This window comes from Aspergillus heteromorphus (genome assembly GCF_003184545.1).
Source record: "Aspergillus heteromorphus CBS 117.55 chromosome Unknown BO70scaffold_30, whole genome shotgun sequence".
Taxonomy (NCBI): domain Eukaryota; kingdom Fungi; phylum Ascomycota; class Eurotiomycetes; order Eurotiales; family Aspergillaceae; genus Aspergillus; species Aspergillus heteromorphus.
This window is the reverse complement of record NW_020290435.1, coordinates 341,315-363,496: the sequence shown is the minus strand read 5'-3', so window position 1 is coordinate 363,496 and position 22,182 is coordinate 341,315. Positions and strand designations below refer to the sequence as shown.

Here is a 22,182-nt window from a genome sequence, read left to right as displayed (position 1 = left end):
ATTTAATATTTCAAAGCTTTCTTTGTGCAAGCCAGAGGATATTACCGGCCTAATTTCTAGTGGGGTGGAGTTACCACTTCTAGCAACCAGCATCTTCCTCTTTTTCTCACCCCACAACTTCAACTTCCTCTTTTCACTTCAGTTTCACTTTACTTGTCTACTCTCTACAGTGAGGCCCCCACTCTGACCAGAACAGTCATGGCTTTGAGTGAGCATGATCTTGACTCCATTAAATGGCAATTTACGAGTGTCTCACTGGATGATATAGCAGACTCACTGGCCAACCCTTCCTCCAGACGTCAAGGGACGAGAATGCTGAACAAGTGGGAGATTTGGCAATGGTTTCAGGAAGACACAGATTGGCATAACAAAAAGTGGGATAAACTTGCTACACAGGACCTGCTCCACGAGATATTCTACGACAATGACATGGAGCTTAGCACAACTCGAACTAAAGCCGACCGTCAAGCGATGATCAGACTCATTGACGCCAATATGGACGATTTTCCCGAACGTCTCCGGACGAAATATGCCATAGACCAGGAATACACACTGAAATGCCTCTGCGACTGTGCGTATCGGGATCGGACATACCGGAGGCAGAAAGCTCGCACTCAGGAACAACATGCCAATCTCGAGGAAGAAGCCGCTAGACTTGATATATGGGCCAGTCAATCCGGGCCAGATCCAATATCGGTCTCTCAGGGGATCACTGTCTGTCGCGTGAGCCATGATGGAACTCATGGTGACCCTGAGCGATTCTCGATTGGTTTATTCAATGACCCCTCGGCTAAACTCTATACCTGGCAGGGAATCCTATCCACTCGACTTCTTGATCTTCGGTACGATATCTTTCTAGAGAAGATGAAAAGGTGTCTAGGATATGACCCAAAGCACGAGTATCTTCTATGGTTGCGTCGCGATGAAGAATTGCAAGCTAACTTTCCTCACATGGACACAAGTTATGGCGTGCCGATGAAATATCACAACATGTGTGATCACTCGTCATGGATTCATGGACTTGAGGGGATGGTAAAGAGGCTCCAAACAGACGCGCCTAATAAACAGGATATCGTTGCGGAAACCTCAAACTTTTTCTGGATCGTCCCTAAGCAAGTAAGTGACTAGACATCCTTGGGGGGCTGGGAGACTGACAAAGTGATACCCAGAGGAGCCAGCCGATGTCTGTCGACGAACCATGATTTGGGTATTATGTCTTTGCAACCATTACGTGCGCATCTGAACACATGATTTTAGTCGTGGAATCTAAGAGGTTTTCCCTATCATCCCTCCCCCTCTGGCAAGATCGCGCATAATCTAACCATTTTAGTCTATGTCGCAGAATCGGTGAGCACAGATGCAAAGGATCACATAATGGAAGTAAAATAAACCATCATATCAGCCTGAGGAGAAACCATCAATTGGAATAGCAAATACCAACCCTTGTCATATCGAACCTAGACCCTTTCTAAATTTTTCCAACATCCAAATCAATCAAGATGTCTCGTCAAGACCACCATCCCTCCAGGGCAAAGAGTTTCATATTGCGTGGCGCGAAATGGAGACTACTTTGACAAATACTAAGCCGTGGGCAAAGAATATCTTAGACCGTATTCATCTCCAGGTCTTTGAACCAGATCTGCAAGCGAAGATATCCCAGAACTTGGTTGAGAAGCTTGTATTGATCGTTCAAAAACGGCAGTACACCCGCATGGCTGGAGATAGCTGCGGACCGGGCGGAGTTAGGGCGACGGCCAGGATCGGGCTAAGCGCTAAGGGAATGACACCATCCCACACAAGATCCCCGTTGATAAGCTCCTTCCTCCTTACCCTCCCAACCCCTCCCCAGAGAAATTGGGGGTTGATTCTCCCCCCCCCCTTCGAAACTGATCGTTCGCTTCATATACCTACCATTGTCCGTACATACTCCGCCTGTAAGTGCTGTAAGTGGCAGCATGTATTCGGATCAGGATGGCACGGCTTCCAGCCAGAGCGAGGCAGCGTACAACTACCGCATTCTACCTCTGACCTCGATCGCATCCATTCTTTCGGCAATCGGATTCGGTGCTGCTTTTGCAAACGGCGACTACGCTCAATATAAGTTGCAGTTCTCAGTTTCTAATCCATTGGGCCTCCTCAACTGGATCAAAATCCTGTGGGTAGGTGCTCCAAATGAAAGATTCGTATACAATGGCGCTAACTCGACGCGAAGCCGGTTCTTTCATTGCACACTCTTTATATCTCCCTGAGTGAAAATCCTGTCAGGATCTATAATGCCGCCCTGAGAGGGTCGCTAATATCCGTTCTCATTGTCGGCTGCAATATTTTAGATGCCTCAACTGGTGGCGAGCCCTTTCTAGCTCTATCACTGGCTTCGGTGCAGACCGGTGCAGCTATTGCGCTGGCTATCCTCCAGATCCTCTTTCCCCGCCGGCCCGAGCTGTTCACGCCGGAGGGAAAGCCAGTGGATCTCGAAGACAGCTTGTCGGCATTCCACAAATACTCTATGCACTGGTGTGAAAGTGCCCTCCGCCTGGCTGAATGTCATGTCGCCGTTGACGAGCTCCCTGCCCTGGGCCACCGCACACGATCGACGAGTCAGCCATTGCTAATAATTGCGTCGAAAACATCCCTGTGGAATCGCATGATCGCGGATCGATATGCCGAGCTGGTCAAGCAATGGTCTATTATGTTTGTGCGATCAGTACTGACCTTTGGCTCCCCTTACTGTGTTTTGCGACTGCTAAAAAGCCTAGAGGATCACCAGGGCTCGACGCAGGAAGCTTGGGCCTGGTTGATCGGAATCGGCGTATCTTCTACATGTCATACGGTGCTTGATCATCATCTTCTGTGGATACAGTGGTCGGAGATGGCAATTCCAGTGAGAGCACAGCTTATCATGGCCCTTTTTCAAAAAGCGCTACGTGCCAAAGATTCAAAAGACCCAAAGGAAACGAAAACCAAGGCTGCTTCTGACAAGCCTGAAGCCCTCAATCTTATCTCATCGGACACTCTTTCCTATAGCAAATTCACCGCCGTCAATCACTATATACCCGCGTCCCTTTCCAGGTTTTTCTTCGCCTTGTTGTTCCTTATCAAACTACTCGGCTGGGAAAGTACTCTAACGGCTATTATTGTCACCGCGATAAGCATACCGATACATACATTCGTCATTAAACAAGAGCGAATTGCGCAGAAGAATCTTTCAGTCGCGCGGGACAAGAGGACCAAGGCGATTAACGAAGCTATGCATGCTCTGCGACAAATCAAATTCTCGGCCCTGGAGATACAGTGGGAGGAGCGCCTCGAGACGTTTCGACAGGAAGAGATTAAACAGTTGCGCAAGCGCTTCGTTACCAAGAATATAAGATTGGTATGGAGTGTTGCATCCCCCCTTATTGTCGCTGCAGCTTCAATATGCACCTACGCCTACAGGGAGAGATCAATCTCTCCGTCCGTCATCTTCCCCATGATCGAGCTCTTGCCTCACCTCGAAGGAACCTTGGGGTTTCTTCCTGTTGTCTTCCATGATTACTTCACCGCTAAGTCCAATGCACACCGCATGGAGCAATACCTGAGGAAGCCCGAACAAGAGAAGATTCTAGATTCCAGTCCGTCAGGGGATGTTTCATTTCACAACGTATCCGTCACTTGGCCTTCTGATGAAGTAAAAGCCCCGAATGATCAAGAAAAGACTACCTCTTCGCGCAACTTCACTCTCCAAGATATCAATCTCGACTTCCCTGTTGGCGAACTGAGCGTTATACATGGGAAGACGGGATGTGGAAAGAGCTTGTTGCTTGCTGCGATCCTTGGAGAAGTCGATCTGCTTCGTGGTCGTATCAATGCACCATCAGTAGCGGATGGACAGCCTGTTGCATTTGTGTCCCAAACCCCATGGCTCCAGAATACCACTATCAAAGAGAACATTCTATTTGGAAGCCCTATGGACAACGAGCGGTACGAGAAAGTGCTGAAAGCATGCGCACTCAACCACGACCTTGCCGCTTTGCCCAAAGGGGACGAAACTCAGATTGGTCTACGCGGCGTCAAGCTCAGTGGAGGTCAACGCGCGAGACTCTCTTTCGCAAGGGCCATATACTCGAGTGCACAGTTATTGGTGCTGGACGATATATTCTCCGCCTTGGATTCCCACGTGTCCAGAGATATCTTCGACGCACTGACCGGAGAGCTTTGTCGAGGGCGCACACGGATTCTCGCGACACATCAGGTCTCTTTGTGTCTACCGGCGACAAGATATATTGTCCATATTGAAAACAACACCATCAACTCTGCAGGCGGTACAGACTCCATTGAAGGGAAATGGGAGGTAGTTGAATCAGAGTTGGCTATTGAACCTGCCGTTATTGAACCTACACCTATTAATGAAAAGCCGAAGAAAAGTGCTGGCCCCAAGACAAAGGCGAAAAGGTCCGACGCGCGGACAGACTTGAATGTGTATAAGAGCTACTTTGCAGCTGCAGGCGGTGTCGGATTCACGGTATTATATGTCCTAGGCCTAATCGCGAAGCAATTATTGAACTCCCTGTCGAAACGGACCATGGGACGCATCAATTCAGCACGTCCCAAGGAATGTACACCCCGCGATGCAAGTGTGGATGGCGGATTACAGCATTATCTGTATCTCTATCTGTTAACTTTGCTCCTGGCCGTTGTGCTCGAGTTTCTTTTCAATCTGCATAGGTTTGCGGGGTCGTTGCGCGCGTCTAAGCACTTACTGCGCAAAGTTACGTACAAAATCCTCCGAATGCCCCTCCTCTGGCTTGACAGCACACCCATCGGGGAGATACTGGGACGATTTACTGTGGATGCCAGGAACGTGGACGATAATGTTCTCGTCGTTATGTCTGACTTTGCCGACTGTATCGTTCAGGTCCTAGTAATTGCGTTCATTGGGTGAGACAAATTTCTATCGTCCATTCGCGGACTTATGCTAAGTATCTGCAGGTTGTATACATCCAAATATACGAGCGTCTTGACCGTGACTCTCCTTTACCGGTGTGTTCGAGTCGGTCAGCGCTACATCAAAGCACGCACCACGGTGAAGCGCGCCGACGCAGAGCCCACGGCCGATATTTTCGAGCATTTCACATCCTCTGCGGCGGGAGTCTCGACGATCCGAGCATTTGGGGCCGCAGACTGGCTAGCGGATCAGATGCACGAGCGTCTTGATCGGCTGTCATCTGCACGACGACACTTCCAGATGTTCAGTCGTTGGATGGGTCTCCAGTTGTCTCTTGCCAGCATTATATTTACCACCGGCACGGGGATTGTTCTTCTGACCTCTACGTCCCTCATCGATGCTTCTCTGGTTGGGTTCTCTCTCAGTTTTTCTATGGGGTTCTCCCGTGCCGTGTTCCTCGGAATCAACAACCTCGGCATGCTGGAAACCTACATGGGCGCGGCCGGGAATATGATCGCATATTCAGAACTCGAACCAGAGAGGCAAGACGGTGAAGAGGTCCCCAAAGACTGGCCATCGCAAGGGAAGGTTGAAGTCCAGGACCTCAACGTTGCCTACTCGGCTGATCTTCCCCTCGTCCTGAAAGACGTGTCCTTCCGCGTGGAAGGAGGCAAACGGATTGGAATCGTCGGTCGGACCGGAGCCGGTAAGTCCTCACTGACACTGGCCCTTCTGCGACTGGTGGAGCCTCAAGCCGGATCCATCTTGGTCGACGGCATCGACATCGCCACCGTCAAGATCCAAACCTTGCGGTCCCGAATCGCGTTCATCCCCCAAGATCCCGTCCTATTCTCAGGAACCCTGCGGTCCAACCTCGACCCCTTCGGGCAGGTCCCGACTGACAAGCTAGAGGAGGCTCTACGACGCGTCAAGCTGCTGGCGGAGAGCCGCGAGGACGAGGAATCGGGTCTGTTCACCCTAAACTCCCCGATCAGCGCAGGTGGGGCCAACATGTCCCAAGGTCAGCGCCAACTGCTCTGCCTGGCTCGCATCCTGATAAAGAACCCGAAGATCATCATTCTGGATGAGGCGACGTCGGCTGTGGACAACAAAACAGACCTGTTGATCCAGGAGACCATCCGGAGCCAGTTTCACGGGACCTTGATCGTGGTCGCGCATCGCTTGCGGACAATCGCATCTTTCGACCAGATCTTGGTTCTGCGTGGCGGAGAGGTCGCTGAGAATGGCACGCCGGCTGAGCTCTTGAGCGGCCAGGGGCTTTTCTACGATCTTGTCCAGAGTAGTGAGGATCGTGAGTTTTTGACTGACACTATCGGGGGAGTCGGGAGTAGCGACACATCGCCCTAGCTAGAGGTTGTTGGATGAAACATCTGTTTGGGGGTCATACCTATGATAATGATGGTGTCAGGACCAACGAGATGATTGTGTTTTTTTAGCATTGCGCTCGTGTATGCGATGCAATCGAATCCCCCCCTCCCCCACCCCCTTGTTCATTTTTAGATTTACATGTAGACCGCCGATAATTTCCAATTTGAGTTGCTGTTACCTACTTTTGTAGAATCACCTGGTCGCGGCTATAAGCTGGAACAATGGATGAGGGCCTGACTGAGGTAGTACTTCCCCTCCCGACCCAGCCATACAGAAACTCTACCGACTCTGGGCATGTGGACGCAACTGATAAGGGCTCTTGGCGAGCTTGGCGGGGCTGGCGGGGAGGTATCTGTTACCTAACTCTCGGCCCCGCCGAGGGCCCCGGGATACCCCGTGGGGAAGACACCGCAATGGCGCCATCCACGCCAGAGCCAACCACATGATAGGCCTCATCTGGCTGCCGGTGGCTGGATCCATGGGTGTTCTGCTGTCAGGGCTGAGGAGTATTATAGTAGTACGTAGTCTGGTAGTTGGCTAAATCGAGCCTTGTCTTGACCACGCCAAGCCCGTCCGCTGCGATGCGCATGAGCCATGGTCAACCGGGCCAATGGCAGACCCCCCGTCCTGCAGCTGTCAGTTGGAAACCTCCGAGTCCTCACTCCGAAATGGCTGATGGCTGGAACTCTCCGGTGTGACTCTGCAGCCTGGTGACCCTGTTTTGCCGTCTGGTCGGGTCTGATCCGGTCAGGGTCGAGTGGCTGACAGCGCAGGGCAGTCCTCGCCCTCCTTCCTCATTCACCCCAGCGGGGAACATCCCTCCTCCATGTCAGCCTCCCCTCCAACTCTCATCTGTAACATTTTTCTCCTGTCGCAGACCTTCCCCTACTAGCATTCTTCCTTTCCTCTTCTTATAACCTACCTTGTTTATCACCACCAGTGCCTCTGAGTCTTGGAGTTAAGAAATGAGCAACCCAGAACATGAAACCCCCGACGGCCTGGTCGAGAAACAACAGTCCATTAGCAAACAGCCCCCCGACAGGCAGTATGTCGCTGACTTCTTCACGGCCGACGCGGACATCGAGCCGGCCCAGGGCGACCATGACCTCCGCCGCGCCCTCAAGGCCCGTCATATCACCATGATCGGTATGTGCGATCCGATCTCTGACGTGCAGCACAGACTCCTCTAACAGGCTTATAGCCATTGGGGGTGCAATTGGGACGGGTCTCATTATTGGAACGGGGTCCGCTCTGGCAAAGTAAGTGGGCGTGGGCATCCAATATCGCGTGTGCGCACCGCTGACAGCTCGATCCCAGGGCCGGTCCTGCCTCTATCCTTATATCCTACTCTGTGGTCGGCCTTGTCGTCTATCTGGTCATGTGTGGTCTTGGGGAAATGGCTGCATGGCTGCCCCTGGCTTCGGGCTTTACGGGATACGCTGTGCGGTTCTGTGATCCGGCACTTGGGTTTGCTCTGGGCTGGACGTATGAATTCCTTCTCTCTCTCACACACACCTAAGCCCTCTAGTCTACTCGCTGACTGTATATCTCGCAGGTATTGGTTCAAATACATTATCGTTACCCCCAACCAGCTCACTGCCGGCGCCCTCGTCATCTCCTACTGGGTCAATCCGGATCGAGTCAACCCGGGCGTCTGGATCACGATCTTCCTAATTCTCATCGTCTCGATCAACTACTTTGGGGTTCGCTTCTTTGGCGAGTTTGAGTTCTGGCTTTCTTCCTTCAAGGTCATCGTCATTCTGGGCATAATCCTCCTCTCATTCATCCTCATGCTCGGCGGCGGGCCCGACCACGACCGCAAGGGCTTTCGTTACTGGAAGAAGCCCGGGGCCTTCAACACCTACATCGACGACGGCGCCGCTGGCCGCTTCTACGCCCTCTGGGCCACCATGGTCTCCGCCACCTTCGCCTACCTGGGCACCGAGCTCGTCGGCGTCACCGTCGGCGAGGCCGAAGCCCCCCGCAAGACCATCCCCCGCGCCATCAAGCTCACCTTCTTCCGCATCGTCGTCTTCTACATCCTCTCCGTCCTTCTCGTCGGCACCCTCGTCCCCTACAACAGCCCCGACCTCATTTTTGCCACCAAACAGTCCAGCTCCGCGGCTGCCTCCCCCTTCGTCGTGGCCATCCAGCTCGCCCACATCCCCGTCCTCCCCCACATCCTCAACGCCTGTATCCTCCTCTTCGTCTTCTCCGCCGCCAACTCAGACCTTTACATCGCCACTCGCACTATCTACGGTCTCTCCCGCGAACGCAAAGCCCCCGCCTTCCTTTCCAAAACAGACGGCCGCGGCGTCCCCATCTACGCTCTCTTCCTGTGCTCCGCCATCGCGTGCATCGCCTACATGAACGTCTCCACCGACTCCAAAACCGTCTTCCACTACTTCGTCGACCTCGTCACCATCTTTGGCCTCCTGACCTGGATCTCCCTCCTAGTAACCCACATCTACTTCGTCCGCGCCCGCAAAGCCCAAAACGTCCCCCTCTCCGACCTCGCCTACAGCGCCCCCCTCGGCGCCCCGGGATCCTATATCGCCCTCGTCTTCTGCATCATCATTTGCCTCACCAAGAGCTATGACTGCTTCACCCACAACGAGAAATGGGGCGACTTTGACTACAAAACCTTCATCGTCGCTTATCTTGGTATCCCCCTCTATCTACTTCTTATCTTTGGGTATAAGGTCTTCACCAGGTGTAAGGGCGTGGTTCCCACTGAGGCCGATTTGTGGTCTGGTAAGGATCAGGTCGATCGTGAGGAGGAGGCGTATTATCGGAGACAGGCCATGAAGGAGGAGAGGCATGCTGGGGCGGGGTGGTTTTATCGGAATTTTGTGGCATGGTTGTTTTGATCTAGTAGTAGTTGTTTTTTTTTTAATTTGTGAGGTGAGGCGGGGTGGGGAGGAGAGAGGGGAGTCAATTGGTTGGGGGGTTATGAGAAGGGTTTGGGTATGTTTGATTATACTACCGTTAACATGGTTGTGGGTTGTGGGCGGTGGAGTGTGGGTTACCGGTAGATGGTCAGGGACGTGTAACTTTAGTAGGTAGTTGTTAATAGATGGTAATGAACACGGATTGACCTACTACCTACTTACTAGTTACCTACCTAGTAGTCCCTAGTACTATACCTTACCTACCTAGGTACAACAGCCCCCTGGCGAGTTGAATAGTTAGATCCTCCATAGCGCAGGAAGCTGTCGGGGTTTGATAACCCCCACTGGCACTGGCACTGGCACTGGCACTGGCACCGGCACTGGTACTAAACGTCCTAACGCCTACCCACCGCGTCCGCCACTCCCCCCCCCCCCTCCTCGACCAGATCCAACACTGGCACCGCCACGTGCGCGCCACCTTCACAGGCCCTGTTACCCCGATCGACCTGACTACTACTGGGGCTTTTGAGAAGGGACTGAGGGGGTTGGGGGGAGGGCTTCGCTTTGAGCATGCATAATTGCAGTGGGCAGTGGTTCGGCTCGACGTCGACATGATCAGACTTGTCGGGGTAGGCGGGTAAGCAAGCATGTAAGCATGTAAGCAAGGAAGCAAGGAAGCAAGATAGCTGGAAGACCTCGAGATACGATTAATCAGCCCATGTTAGGTAGTTACCTAAATACTACCTACATTGTATACATGGGTATATAGTAGGCGTGTGCCACAGCACAAGTAAAGTATACGACAACGCATATAACAAAAGAATTATGTATAGTAGGCAGGCACTATCTACCAGAGCTAACCAACTGCCTCACCACCTACTACAGTAAGTTCTTAATTTCCTAACTTCCAAGCCAAACCCATCATTAGTCATTAAGATCGTCATCCAGGCCGTCATCAATCAAGGGAGGGTGGTACAGAAGGAAGGTCGGGTGAGTATGAACCGCGCAAGCTCACGGGGTAGGTAGGTCGGTGATCATATCAATATAGCGCAAGGCAGTAAAGGCGACAAGGCGACGGTCTAGCGTCGGAACTCAAATGAGTGGTCGTGTTCATATTCATATTCGTCTTCGTCTTCAACGTCGTCATCTGCAGGGTCGACCATCTCCCATTCCTCATAGTCGAGGTCAATCGGGCCCTGGGTTTGTGTATCACTCTTACGCCCGGCGTATGAGGGTTCTGGGAGATCCGAGGCCAGGCTGTACAGCTCTGACTCCCAGTCGATGTCGAAAGAGTCCTCCTTCATCAGGAAGGACCCCAGCTTGAGAATGACGTTGTAGATCTCCTTGCCTGTGGGAATGATGTATTGGGCCGGAAGCAGGAACCCGTAGCTGCCGCGATCGCGCAGCTTGATCTGGTATGAGAAGGTCGCGTGCAGCCGGTGGTAGAACCAATCCAGCGCACTGCCGCCGGAGCTGCCGCCGATGGGAAAGAACCGACCGAGCTCCCCTTTCACGCCAGCCGTGACGGTGCCTTCACAGGCGGATGAAACGTCGTAGATCTCGTGGGTTGCATAGCGGATGACCTTCGCGAGGCCGAGACCAAGTTCTTCCAGGCTCTCCAGGGTGGGTGGGACCGTGGAGCACGAGAAAGAGAACGGGTAGAGGATTTGCTGCGAGTAGGAGTGCAGGTCAACGAAGCTGACGATCTCGGCGTGGTTGTTGCGGGTCTCGTTGAGGGCCCACTGAGCAAGTTGCTGGGCTTCCAGGCCCTCGAACGGCTCATCGCCCGCGTACGTCTCCGAGCATGGGTTCGAGCGGGTCCGTTCCCCGTCCCATTCGAAGTTCCAGGCTCGGTCGAGGTCGATCCCCGGGCAGAAGCGCAGGCTGGTCTGCTGGCGGTTCTTGCGCCACAGCCGGTCCACATCCCAGGTGTAGACGTATCCGTCGGGGTTGAGCGTGGGGATCATGATCCAGTCGAAGTCTTCCAGGAGGCTGGTGACGGCTTTGGATTTTCCGTACTTGGTGATCAGATTGTACATGACGTAGTTCACTGTGGAGGTGCTGATCCATTCGCGGGCGTGGCTGCCACCGGCTACGATGATCGTCTTACGGGGTTTAGAGGCGTCCGCGGGGCCGCCTGCGCCAAGTCTGAGCGCGGGAATCTCGCGACCCTCGTAGGAGATTCCGACGTTGATGAAACGCACATGAGATGGGAACATCGATGCCAGCAATCGCATCCAGGGTACGATGACCGCGAGGGGTTGATACTCGTGGAAGAAGAGGTCGCCCATATGGGCCGAGGTTCGGCCCGAGGGCACAAAGCCGGCCTGCCCTTCCAGCCCTACCGGTTTTCGCGGAGGATACGAAGTATAAATCATCTCCGCCAGATTGTCCATGAGCGGAGTGTACGCAGTTTGCAGGGATTTGGGTAGTAGGCCCAATAGGGAAGGAATCTAGCAGGGTTACCAATGTGGATCAGTCATGAGTCAGACGGATGCCTATCGCAATGGGTCACTCACGACTTCCTCCGCCAGACGAATGTCCACGAAGGCTGGTGTCGATGCCCAGACATCCAGAAAAAGAATATCGGCCGCCTGGGCCAATGCTTCCGCCTCATCTTCGTTGCGCAGGTTGAACCGTAGCACGACGTCGCTGCCGTAGCGCGCCAGGATCCGGGATGGCGAAGAGCGACCGCGCGGGGAATCAGTGTTTGGGAAACGATGGGCGGCGGGTTGGTCGATTCCCCAGATGGACTCGATGACCCAGTCCCGGAGTCGAGTCCATGGCCGTCGGTGGTCGGAGGGCTGCGACGACAAGAGGTGGACGGGTTGGGGGGGCGGCGGTGGAGTGATGCTGGAGCCAGCGGGGACGGCGGATACCAGCACGGCCGATGCGACCAGAAGCAGGAGCAGTGATAAGAGATGACGCATTATGAATGCAGAAAATCCCCAATGTGTGCGAGCTATCGTGTCATTTCCTCCCAGCTGATGGGAAAGAAGAGCGGGATAACGACACGAGGGATCGAAGAGGGGATGAGAGGAGAGGGAGGGGGAGCAGAAGCAGAAGCAGAAGCAGTGAGGAGAAAGAGGAAGAGAGAGGAGAGAAACCGCGACGGGAAGGTGGAGGCGGGCTGTGCGGCGCGAGTGCCTCAGGCAGCAACATATGGCGCATCCGGCATCGGGCATTCCGCCCACGACGCGATGTAACTCCACCCTCTTGGGCCGCTGCCATTGCTCTACAGAGTGGGATATACTGAGCGTTGGCCGGCTTCCATCGCACTACCTACTGTGCACTATGTATATACAGATCAGACACGTGTAGTGGCCCTGGTCGAGTATCTGGCGCCGCACCCGGCCGGATAAGGCTGATCGTCACCTGTCACACACATCACTTATCACTTGCAGGCACATGGCATCGCAGCCGGCACAGAGATGCCGAGGGATAGTACGGAGTAGATAGAGGAGATTGAGCTGTCGATAGCTCATGAGATCATTAGCCTAATTGCGTCTGGTGGCGGGACTTTCAAGCTCTGATGGATCATGGCTGATGCAGCTTCCATGATGGCTCGGCAGCTAGGCCGCCTCCGGTTAGTCCGCGTCCAGGGACAGCCCTGGGGCTAGCCGCTTTGGGGATGGTGTCCTGTCACGCCCCGGTGGGCCCGCCCAGCTTGCCTTCCCGCTTTGGGAAAGGTCGACGCTGCCAGTCTGCTGTCTCTGGTTTCAACAGCAACTGTCGGCGAATAACTGTACTGCTACAGAGTAGATACTCCAGAAAATTTATGTTTATAACCTATCAGCTGCCATAGCTATTGATGGCTTATTGGTTCCTTCTTTTGTAGTGTTAAGTGGACGTTAGGAAATGAATATATATATTGACAAGTAAGATAGTTGTCAAGCGATCCTATATTTCCATCATCTATAAATAAAAACTCCGACTATGTGCCAAGTACTTAACAGCTCGAGCCTACTGACCACTACTAGGCACTGTTTCTATCTCAACTACGAGGACTTTTCATAGAGAGGGAGGTGCATAGCTCCGTGCTTGGCAGACACTGCCATGCTTCCACGCCAGAGGGGCCAAGGATCTCGATAAATTTGCAGCCAACCTTCACCTGCACCAAGGATCTCAAATCAACACGTCCCATGTGTAAATCAAATTCCGCTTCCATGGGTGGGTGCAAAAGATCTCTACGTTACTCTTGGAATCGTCTACAAGGGCTCGCACCCCCGAACCTCTCTTGGCATGTTGCAGGCGCCAGTGCCACCTCGGAAGAGAAACCCGCGCTCAACAGATTTGATACCTTCGAACTGCACTCACGTTTGATGACGAGGACGTGGGTGCAATTTGGCGCCGTCACCAGGGTAAAATGGGCTCGCACCTCTCCTCGCAGTGCGCTCTACACGGTCGCACCGACAACCCTGCAGTCAAGACCGGGTCTGCCATGGCTCGGAAGCAGGAAGTTGGTGCCAGCGCGAGTGAGAATGGAAGGCATGATTGCAATGGAACTGGGGTAGCTTCCCAAATCGCCGTCAATGCGCGGAACCGCAGGACCCTGTAGGAAGGTCCTTATCTCCGTCACCAGCTTTGAAAGTTGTTCTGTTTGCTTGGCGTCATCCCGCGGATATTGGCAACTCTGTTCACATTCTTTGTCCCGATGGTCCGAGGTTCTCGTTACCAACAGCCAGCCTTCTCGGTCGCGAAAGCTTTGTGGTAGCTCAATGAGTGCTGTTCCTTGATGTATGTATGGGTTTGTTGAGAAGTAGATTGCAGAAGTCGATTTTGTGGATCGATCGAACCTCACCAGGCCCCTCCAGGGTGGAGACATCGCCAGTTGTTGTCGCAAACATGGTCAGCTGTGACCGGTGATCTTGTTATATGCACGGAGTGAGTACTCCGTACCATGCACCCCATTCCAGGCGGGTTTCAGAAAATCCCAGTCCCCAACCCCTTGACGTAACAGCACTCCACGTTGGAAATGAAAGGTCGGGTCACAACATGCGGTTCGGTTCCTAATGTGAACCCTGGTTCGGAGGGTCAGGACGCCGGGGAGAAGGTCGATGAAGGTCGAAGGTCGATGAGCAAGTCCAATTGGAAGGGCCCGGCAGCATGCATGGCATGGCCAGAGAGCGAGACCACCCGGCTTTGTGCGGTTAATACGATGATGCAAATCAAGTTTTCAAGATTATTGGGGCAGGGGACGAGGTCCGTCGCGGGCGGCGGGCGGAGGGAGAGATGACGACAGGCCTTGGGGCCTGACGTGGCCAGAACGCGGTCACGTGGTGGGGGGGCCCAAAACCAGCCAGTCCCTTTCTTTTCTTTCTGCCGGCTGCTGCTATAGCAGAGCGCAATATGGTCAAAGTGCGCCTATGACACAATCATCCAACCCTCCCCAGAAAGTTGCCTGTCCCTCGGTCGGGATGAAACCCGTCTGGACCAGATCCTCATTCCCTTCGTTGATGGGAGGCAGGGCGGAACCAGGTACATACCTCCGGTAGTAAGAGGTGTTTGTGTGTTTAACTCCAAGGGGCACGGCGATGAGGACACCACCCCCCTATATCCATTTTTATATCTGGATACAGCCACATCTCGTTAGTCACCATCCTCAGGATCGGGGTAGGGGCTCGTCTGGGGGTGAAGTTAAACATAGAAACCGCCCACTGGAAACACTGGAAACCCCCCGACGGCCTGCAGTCCCGATTGCAGGTCCGGATCTGAAGCACATCCTATGCATCATCTCTAGTGCATCCGAACCAGCCGACCAGACCTGTAGATTGTAGGGAATAATAATCGTCAAGGTTAATATGCATCTAGATAGACCAGGGGGCTGACGGGCTGGAAATAATGGGCAGGCAGGGCAGGCGAGCGGCACGTGTAGGATGCAGGAGGAGGAGGAGGAGGTGGTGGTATCGGCCCGGCCACTCAACCCACTCGCTCTCGCTCTTCTCTCTCCACTATTTCTGGATTCCTCCTCCGTCGTCAGCACCGCAACATCATCATCTGCTTGGCCCCCTCCCTCTTCTCCCCCCCCCCCCCCCCGTTCTCCGTGGGTTTCCTTTTTCTTTCTGCTCTTCCCTGTCCGTCTCTTTTCTTTTCTTTCATTCCTCCCCCCCTCCTTCGTCATTTATCATTCCCTCGGGAGTCCTGCAAAACTCTCTGCACCCGTCTCTAGCTGCAACCTGGTTTGCCTGGCCCTCCCCTCACCTCCCTGTCCTTCTCTCCACGCCCCCAATTCTCGACGCGCACCCACCCCTCCGTATATCATCCGCCTGGCGATGTGACGGCGGCCATTGGCGACCCTCGCAATTATCTCGTACTGCTACATTTTCGCCTGGGAACCGACCATCTCCGCCTCCTTTCCCCCCCCCTTTTTACCACCGCGCTCCGCCCAGCGATCTTGTCCCCACCTCCTTGCGCTGCCAGCTCGCCTTGTCTCTCCCCCCTCGGTCGATTCGCGATGCAAATTGGCTTGTTCCACGGGGACAACCTCACGCAAAATCCTTAGAGATTAGGTCGCCAGATTCCCTCCGATCGCACGTCCGACTGAAGACCTGGTTTTGGGACGATCGCAAACTATAGTCGAGTAATTTCGGATGGGTCACTCCAACACGCTGCGCTGCAGGATTACATAAAAAATCCCCCTGGAAACGTCGCAACAATGCATTGGAAGCTGCGGATCGGCACCTCCGACAGCGAAGCGAAGAGACGGAGCATGTTGCTGGAACCGCACCCACAATCCCGCCATAGTGAACAGATCCCTCGTCCGAACCTGTCCACGACCGCCCTCCCCCCAAGGCATTCCGAGTCCGCGCCGCGCTCACCGTCTCTGGCCGGTCCAGAGGAGGGCGAGCACACCGACTATGTGGCCGACGACAACAATCACAACCGTCTGACGCAATCTCGCAGTCGCGCAGATGACTCCTCAACCCGGTCAAGATATCCTGGGAACGCCCTCACGCCGGGGAGCGGCCCGAATTGGCGGATGAATCGTTTCAGTTTCATGAGGCTTCGTCATGCGTCGGACCCGCAGTTATCCAAATCGTATGCCAAGGCTGCGAAGGATATCCCTCCTGTCCCGTCCTTGCCTCCGCGTAAGTAGACCTCTGTCCCTCGGATCTGCTCCATTTCCCTCTCCCTTCCTCCCTCAGTTTGGTTCCTGTCAACTAACCATCCAATGTCTGTGCGCTTCGCAGCCCCCACGATCATCACCACTGCACCGACCACCTATGAGCCCGAAGAACCTGTGAAGCGAAAGAATAAATTTAAGCTCTTCCCGGACGGGAAAAAGCCGACGGTGGAGGAGATCCCTGCACAGCAGCCGGGCCTCAACGGAAAGCCCCGACATGTCGCTCAAGGTTCGATAGGGTCACAGACCGTGGATCCCAGCCGACCTGCGTCTCGAGTCAGTGGAGAGGAACCGGGTCGTCTGTCGACCACGTCCATACGGAGCAGTGGCCGTGAACAGCCTAACGATTCCCACCGCTCTTCTGCAACGGACGTGCGGTTCTCCGAATCCTCGCGTTCTGACCAGGATCACCCTGACCATGGGGCCTCCCGTGGGCTTCCTTCGAGCGAAGGGTCAATCACCAGTGCGAAGAGATTTCGGATGCCGCGTTTAAAGCGAAACAAGGCTCCCCTTTTCCCACTCCCCCCTAAGCCGACTGGGTCGCAGTCGCTCAATGGGCGTACGCCCAAGACCGTCCACGGCCGTTCCATTCAACGATCCGACGTCTCAGATGATCAAGACCAAGATCATGTTTCCCCGCTGCCGTCGCCATCACGTTCCACAGGCGTTTCCTCTCCCCGCCCTCCCCTCCTGCGAAAGGATTCAGCAAACTCAGCCCATTCGAGTCACTCGACACCCTCCATTCGCCAGCGTCGACCTCCCACGTCGCGAGCTCGATCGTCTACATTGGATTCTTTGGCCAATATCCGAGATAGCGAGCAACAGCCATCGCCTCATCTCACCTCATCAGGGCGAACGTCCACTTCGACAAGCGGACGCAAGAGCTTTGGCGACCTCTTCAACATCCCGCAGCGGTTGAGACAAAATTCGGAACCACCGTTTCCCAGAAGCGGGTCCCCCGCTGCCCGAGGGACAGAGACTCCGGTTTCCAAAGGGCCATCGTATCCGGAACGACAGGAGAGTGACACGCCCGCCTCTTATCTGGAGAGACTGGAGGCAACGGTCCCGAAGAGTGTTATCGCCAGCGTGCTCTCCCAGTCGAATGATGAATTCTACAAAACCGCTCTGCGGAAGTACATGCGGGGATTCTCTTTCTTTGGGGACCCCATTGATATGGCTGTCAGGAAACTGTTGATGGAAGTGGAATTGCCCAAAGAAACCCAGCAGATCGATCGCTTCATTCAGAGCTTTGCTGATAGATACCACGAATGTAACCCCGGTATCTTCGCCAGCACAGGTACATATTCTTCCGTCGCCCCTTGAGTATTTAGCTGACCTTCATAACCAGACCAGGCTTACTTTATTGCATTTTCGATCCTGATCTTGCACACTGATGTCTTCAACAAGAATAACAAGCGCAAGATGCAAAAGCCGGACTATGTCAAGAATTGCCGCGGGGAAGGAATCGCCGAGGATATCTTGGAGTGCTTCTATGAGAACATCTCGTATACCCCCTTCATTCACATCGAGGATAATAATCCAAACGGGCGTCAGATCGCCAAGCCGCGACGAACTCTGTTCAAGACCGCTAGCTCAGACCATCTGGGTCGTTCCTCCAAAGAGCCGGTGGATCCCTATACTTTGATCATGGATGGCAAGCTTGACTCTCTACGACCAAGCCTGAAGGATGTTATGAACTTGGAAGACCCGTACCGCTGCGATGGAACCGAAGGTCCGCCCGATATTGAATGCCTTCATCGGGCATTTTCCAAAGCAGCTATTCTGCAGATAATCTCACTTCGCTCACGGCCCGATGCATTCATGCCGGCTAGTATGGAAAATCCGGTGGATTCTAGTCCAGGTCTGGTGGATATCAAAGTGGCCAAGGTGGGGTTACTGTGGCGCAAGGACCCCAAGAAGAAGAAGGCAAGATCCCCATGGCAAGAATGGGGTGCCCTCCTCACATTTTCGAAGCTGTATTTCTTCCGGGATGTGAACTGGGTGAAGTCGCTCATGCACCAGCATGAATCCCACCAGAAGGAAGCTCGCCGTGGAGCTGTCACTTTCAAACCGCCTCTGACGGACTTCAAACCTGACGGCATTATGCCAACCGAGGACGCAGTGGCGCTGATAGATTCTGGTTACAAGAAGCACAAGCATGCTTTTGTCTTCGTTCGCCACAACGCCATGGAGGAGGTCTTCCTGGCCAACAGTGAATCCGACATGAATGACTGGTTGGCGAAGCTGAATTATGCCTCCGCCTTTCGGACAACTGGCGTTCGGAGCAAAGGCATGATGGCCACAAACTACGACGCGCAGCGGAATCGGATGAGCCGCAGGGGCTCTACCGACTCTTCCGCGGACAAAGAGCCACCTTCCCCAAATCCTGAGACGGAGGTGGGTGAAGACATAATTGTCGTGAGAAGTGAGATTTTGCGCCAAAAGATCCGGGAGGCGAACGAAAAGCTCTTCGTGAGCCAGCGGCAACTGGATGATCTGCTGAGAAGCGCTAGACATCTGCAGGTTCTAACTCCGGTGCACTCCAGGGCGCGAGAGAACGTGATTCTGGCGGCGGGACGGATGGCCGCGAAGCTCAAATGGGTGAGGCAGGATCTCTGGCGTACCAGGTGCTACCGTGAGGTTCTCGTCCGAGAGCTGGGTGAAGGAGACAGCGAGGCGCAACCTCCAGCCGACCCGAAGCGTTTGCAGTTACAGATCCCAAATGCAGACGGCGCCTCCGTGCAAGAACCACAGGAAGAAAGTGTGGCTGAAAAGGTGATATCTCCGATCATAGAGGTTTCGCCGCACCCCGAATCCATCAAGCCGCCCTCTATCAACCAGCCACCGTCATCACAGCCTGCTGCAGATGATGTCCGAAGACCCAGCATCCCCGCGTCCTTCGCCTCGTTCGAGGTCGCTTCTCGCGCCGGAAGACGGCTCTCCATCGACGACCTGAAAGAACGCACGAAGTCAGCTTCTCCCGCCCCCACGAACCGATTGACTCGAGAAGCATCCGTGCTCAGCGCTAGTAGTCGACTGGAGGTCTCCAGCTTGGGCTCCCGTGCTTCCAAGATCACGGCTCCCGGAAGCTTCGACGAGGGCGAAGATCGAATCCTTCGCGAGGCTGGCTTGCTTGACGCAAGCACCTCGCCCCAGTCCAAGAGACAATCTCTTGTCATCATGGACGGCGAAATCGATCAGAAGCCTTCAGACTCACAAGAAACGTCTCAGATGGATCGCACGAGCCGGATCCGCCGCAGCCTCCACCGGACTCTCCGTGACTCCCCTGGCGTGCCCCATGTGCACTATCCTCGTAGCAAGAAGTCCCGCGAGTCGGCACCCGGTGGGACGGAGCAAGATGATACTCCTGGACCCCTGGAAGGCGGAGGGCTGTCACGCAAATCAGCCAGCTTCACGGTCCACGGCAAGAAGGCCTCGATCGTCACGTTCGGCAGCGAATGGCAGAACATGCCGCCCGAAGAGCGCCTCAAGCTCCGCAAGCCCACCCCGTCCGACGAGCCCAGAGCTTCTGACCCAAGCATTGCCAGTGCTGCCAACTCCATCATTTCGGAGCCCTTGCACCCGGGTCACCCGCACTCTCTGCGCAGCGTGAGCCCCGGCGCCCGGAATAGCGTCCACTTCCCCGAGGAGTCCGGCGACTTCAACGACATCCCGCGCAGAGTCTACAGCGGAGTACGGAAAGTGAAGAGCGACGACGCCATAGACACCAGCTCTAAATTCACCGAAAGCTCATTCGTCACGGCCTTCCAGGATCCTTCCACGACGACTGTGACCGAAGACCGACTGTCCTCCACCACGGCCGGCAGCAACGAGACCACACCACAGAAACTTTCCCCCAGCCCTCCCGAACAGGCTGTGAATGCATGAGAAGAAGAAAAGAAGAATACGCACATTACTTACTACTGCAAGAAAAATAATCCAACCTCTCACCCTCATCATGCCCACGTCGGGTTCCCTCTATCCCTTCCTGCTTACCTCCTTTTTTCTCTCTCTCTCTCTGACGACTTAAACTTTATACCCCTCTATCTACTTTCATTTCATCTTGTCCTTCTCTACCATCTCGTATTACTACCACTACCTACTATTATATTTATTTAAAACTCCACACACACACTCTCTCTCAGTCAAAAAGTTTCTGTTAGATTCTTCTACCCGCAGACTACAAAGTAGATCGGTCTGCATTGTCACGAATGACTTCGATACCATTTCTCTTCTCTTCTCTTCTATTTTTATCTCATCTCTTTTCTAGTTGGGTCCGGATCGGCATCTGTTTTCGGATTCTGGGTATGCGTGCATTTGTTGGAGTAGTGATGGACGGATGTCAGGGTGGATTGGTGGATGGGTAGATGGATGGACTGGGAACTCTCTTCCTCCCTCCCCCCCTTCCTTTTCTTCCTTCTCTTATCTCCCTCCCGTTAACTTTCCTTTTCTTTCCCTCCATCTCCCCTCTTTCTTACCGTGTGGTGCGTTGCATTTGATATTTGAGATACCTGTGTACGAGATCTCCCTCTGGCGATTTGACAGTTTCTGGCATGCATTTGGGCTGGGTTGATGGGTTAAAGGATGGATTTGATTTGATTTGATTTGATTTGATTTGATTTGATTTGGTTGGGTTGGGTTGGCATGGATGGTATGGTCTCTGTATCATCTATGGTTGGCTGATTGGTTGGTTTGTTGGTGGTGAGATCTACCTAGGAATTATGCTAGAATAGCTACCTACCTACTACCTACCTACCTACCTACCTCAGCTACATTTTAGCATCATATACAATGGAAAAAAGAATTCTTATCGTGTTATATTGGAAATTCCGTGTAGATGTCAGCCTATGTCCCCTTTTCTTTTGTTCCTTATTGTGTTTTTATTTTCTTTTTCTTTTCTTTTTGAGACTCAGTCAGTGTGTTTCTACTTTCTTTGGCTAGGAGTACTTTGGTGAATTCCACCCTGAGCAGGGCTTGGCTGGTTGTGTCGTACTGTCGCAACATTACGGCTGGAGCAGCCAAATATCTTTGAGTTTGTGGCTACCACAAAACCAGAAACAAGCCTGTTTAGTCTCTAGCACCCAACCTACCTTTGTTGCTATCCAGGCAGAGTAGAAAGAAACCAGAGACGGATCTATGATTGCTTACCTCCAGCCTTGGACTCTATTACGGATGTATGAGTTCACGGGATCCTAGATACCCTAACACGGAGTGAAGTAATACACATCGCGAGCCCATCTATCTTGACCTGTTTTCAGCTGTATTCCAAGAGATCGGTTAGGAGATATTTCACGACGCCGAGAGAAGCCGTAAAACTGTATCCTATCGTATAATTCATGACTTGTGAATGATATCTCGCTGGAGGATCCGCTTTTTGAAGCCCCCCCCCTTCTTTTCTCTCTTCCTCTTCTCTTTCCTTCCTGTGATCTCTCTCTTCTACATCTTACCTCTCCCCAGTACACTTCGTCACCTCGTCTTTGTGAGTGGACGTGTCTGGCTTGTTAGTCGAGTGGTCTAGATCAACCCCTGAGACGTGGTATTCTACCCAAACAGTCAAGAGAAGCTATCTCATTCCTGAGAAAAGGGACGTGTCTCAGGTTACCCAGGTCCGGAGTGAAACGAGGGACGTGTCTCAGCCCAGGTCGCCGATCTGCCTGCCGGCCTGGCTGGGTCCAGAGTGAGGAGTGAGACGTGAACCAGCCCCAGGTAGCATGCGGAGGTTGAAGCTTTTTTGGTATGCCAACTTGGTCTATTATGGATCTCTGGGTGTGATTTGCAATGCGTTTCTGGTAAGCGTGGCTCTGTACACTGTTTATCGTGTCAGCAAAGCGTGCTGGAATTTTATTATCAGTGAG

At 53.6% G+C, this 22,182-nt stretch overlaps 5 protein-coding genes across 5 annotated transcripts; 4 read left to right on the top strand and 1 right to left on the bottom strand.

The window, feature by feature from the left end:
- Positions 1 to 198: 198 nt before the first annotated feature.
- BO70DRAFT_399746 (uncharacterized protein) lies at positions 199 to 1,202 on the top strand (the record flags this gene model as incomplete). Its single annotated transcript, XM_025546882.1, has 2 exons — positions 199 to 1,116; positions 1,170 to 1,202. The coding sequence occupies 2 exons, from the start codon at positions 199 to 201 to the stop codon at positions 1,200 to 1,202; spliced, it is 951 nt and encodes a 316-aa protein (XP_025395988.1).
- Positions 1,203 to 2,058: 856 nt separating this feature from the next.
- Positions 2,059 to 6,457, top strand: BO70DRAFT_321888 (P-loop containing nucleoside triphosphate hydrolase protein). The gene is made up of 3 exons (XM_025540534.1): positions 2,059 to 2,159; positions 2,213 to 4,917; positions 4,969 to 6,457. Exons 2-3 carry the CDS (start codon positions 2,507 to 2,509, stop codon positions 6,290 to 6,292), a joined length of 3,735 nt encoding a protein of 1,244 aa, XP_025395987.1. The 5' UTR covers positions 2,059 to 2,159; positions 2,213 to 2,506; the 3' UTR covers positions 6,293 to 6,457.
- An 821-nt stretch (positions 6,458 to 7,278) lies between these two features.
- Positions 7,279 to 9,215, top strand: BO70DRAFT_382292 (dicarboxylic amino acid permease agtA; the record flags this gene model as incomplete). The annotated part of the gene is made up of 4 exons (XM_025545528.1): positions 7,279 to 7,459; positions 7,515 to 7,572; positions 7,631 to 7,798; positions 7,869 to 9,215. The coding sequence occupies 4 exons, from the start codon at positions 7,279 to 7,281 to the stop codon at positions 9,181 to 9,183; spliced, it is 1,722 nt and encodes a 573-aa protein (XP_025395986.1). The 3' UTR covers positions 9,184 to 9,215.
- Positions 9,216 to 10,010: 795 nt separating this feature from the next.
- BO70DRAFT_365439 (M14 family metallopeptidase) lies at positions 10,011 to 12,259 on the bottom strand. The gene is made up of 2 exons (XM_025544065.1): positions 11,724 to 12,259; positions 10,011 to 11,657 (listed from the first exon to the last, which is right to left on the bottom strand). Exons 1-2 carry the CDS (start codon positions 12,132 to 12,134, stop codon positions 10,284 to 10,286), a joined length of 1,785 nt encoding a protein of 594 aa, XP_025395985.1. The 5' UTR covers positions 12,135 to 12,259; the 3' UTR covers positions 10,011 to 10,283.
- Positions 12,260 to 15,671: 3,412 nt separating this feature from the next.
- BO70DRAFT_139342 (Arf family guanine nucleotide exchange factor SYT1) lies at positions 15,672 to 20,441 on the top strand. Its single transcript, XM_025538122.1, has 3 exons — positions 15,672 to 16,292; positions 16,395 to 17,624; positions 17,676 to 20,441. Exons 1-3 carry the CDS (start codon positions 15,860 to 15,862, stop codon positions 20,213 to 20,215), a joined length of 4,203 nt encoding a protein of 1,400 aa, XP_025395984.1. The 5' UTR covers positions 15,672 to 15,859; the 3' UTR covers positions 20,216 to 20,441.
- The last annotated feature ends 1,741 nt before the right edge of the window (positions 20,442 to 22,182 follow it).

Bases quoted from the DNA above. Each gene is read 5' to 3' on its own strand.
- BO70DRAFT_321888 (XM_025540534.1), top strand. From the start codon at position 2,507: ATGCACTGGTGTGAAAGTGCCCTCCGCCTGGCTGAATGTCATGTCGCC. The intron at 4,918-4,968 runs GTGAGACAAATT...AAGTATCTGCAG, and splicing joins CTAGTAATTGCGTTCATTGG to GTTGTATACATCCAAATATA.
- BO70DRAFT_365439 (XM_025544065.1), bottom strand. From the start codon at position 12,134: ATGCGTCATCTCTTATCACTGCTCCTGCTTCTGGTCGCATCGGCCGTG. The intron at 11,658-11,723 runs GTGAGTGACCCA...TAACCCTGCTAG, and splicing joins TTCGTCTGGCGGAGGAAGTC to ATTCCTTCCCTATTGGGCCT.
- BO70DRAFT_139342 (XM_025538122.1), top strand. From the start codon at position 15,860: ATGCATTGGAAGCTGCGGATCGGCACCTCCGACAGCGAAGCGAAGAGA. The intron at 16,293-16,394 runs GTAAGTAGACCT...TGCGCTTCGCAG, and splicing joins TGTCCCGTCCTTGCCTCCGC to CCCCCACGATCATCACCACT. The intron at 17,625-17,675 runs GTACATATTCTT...CTTCATAACCAG, and splicing joins CGGTATCTTCGCCAGCACAG to ACCAGGCTTACTTTATTGCA.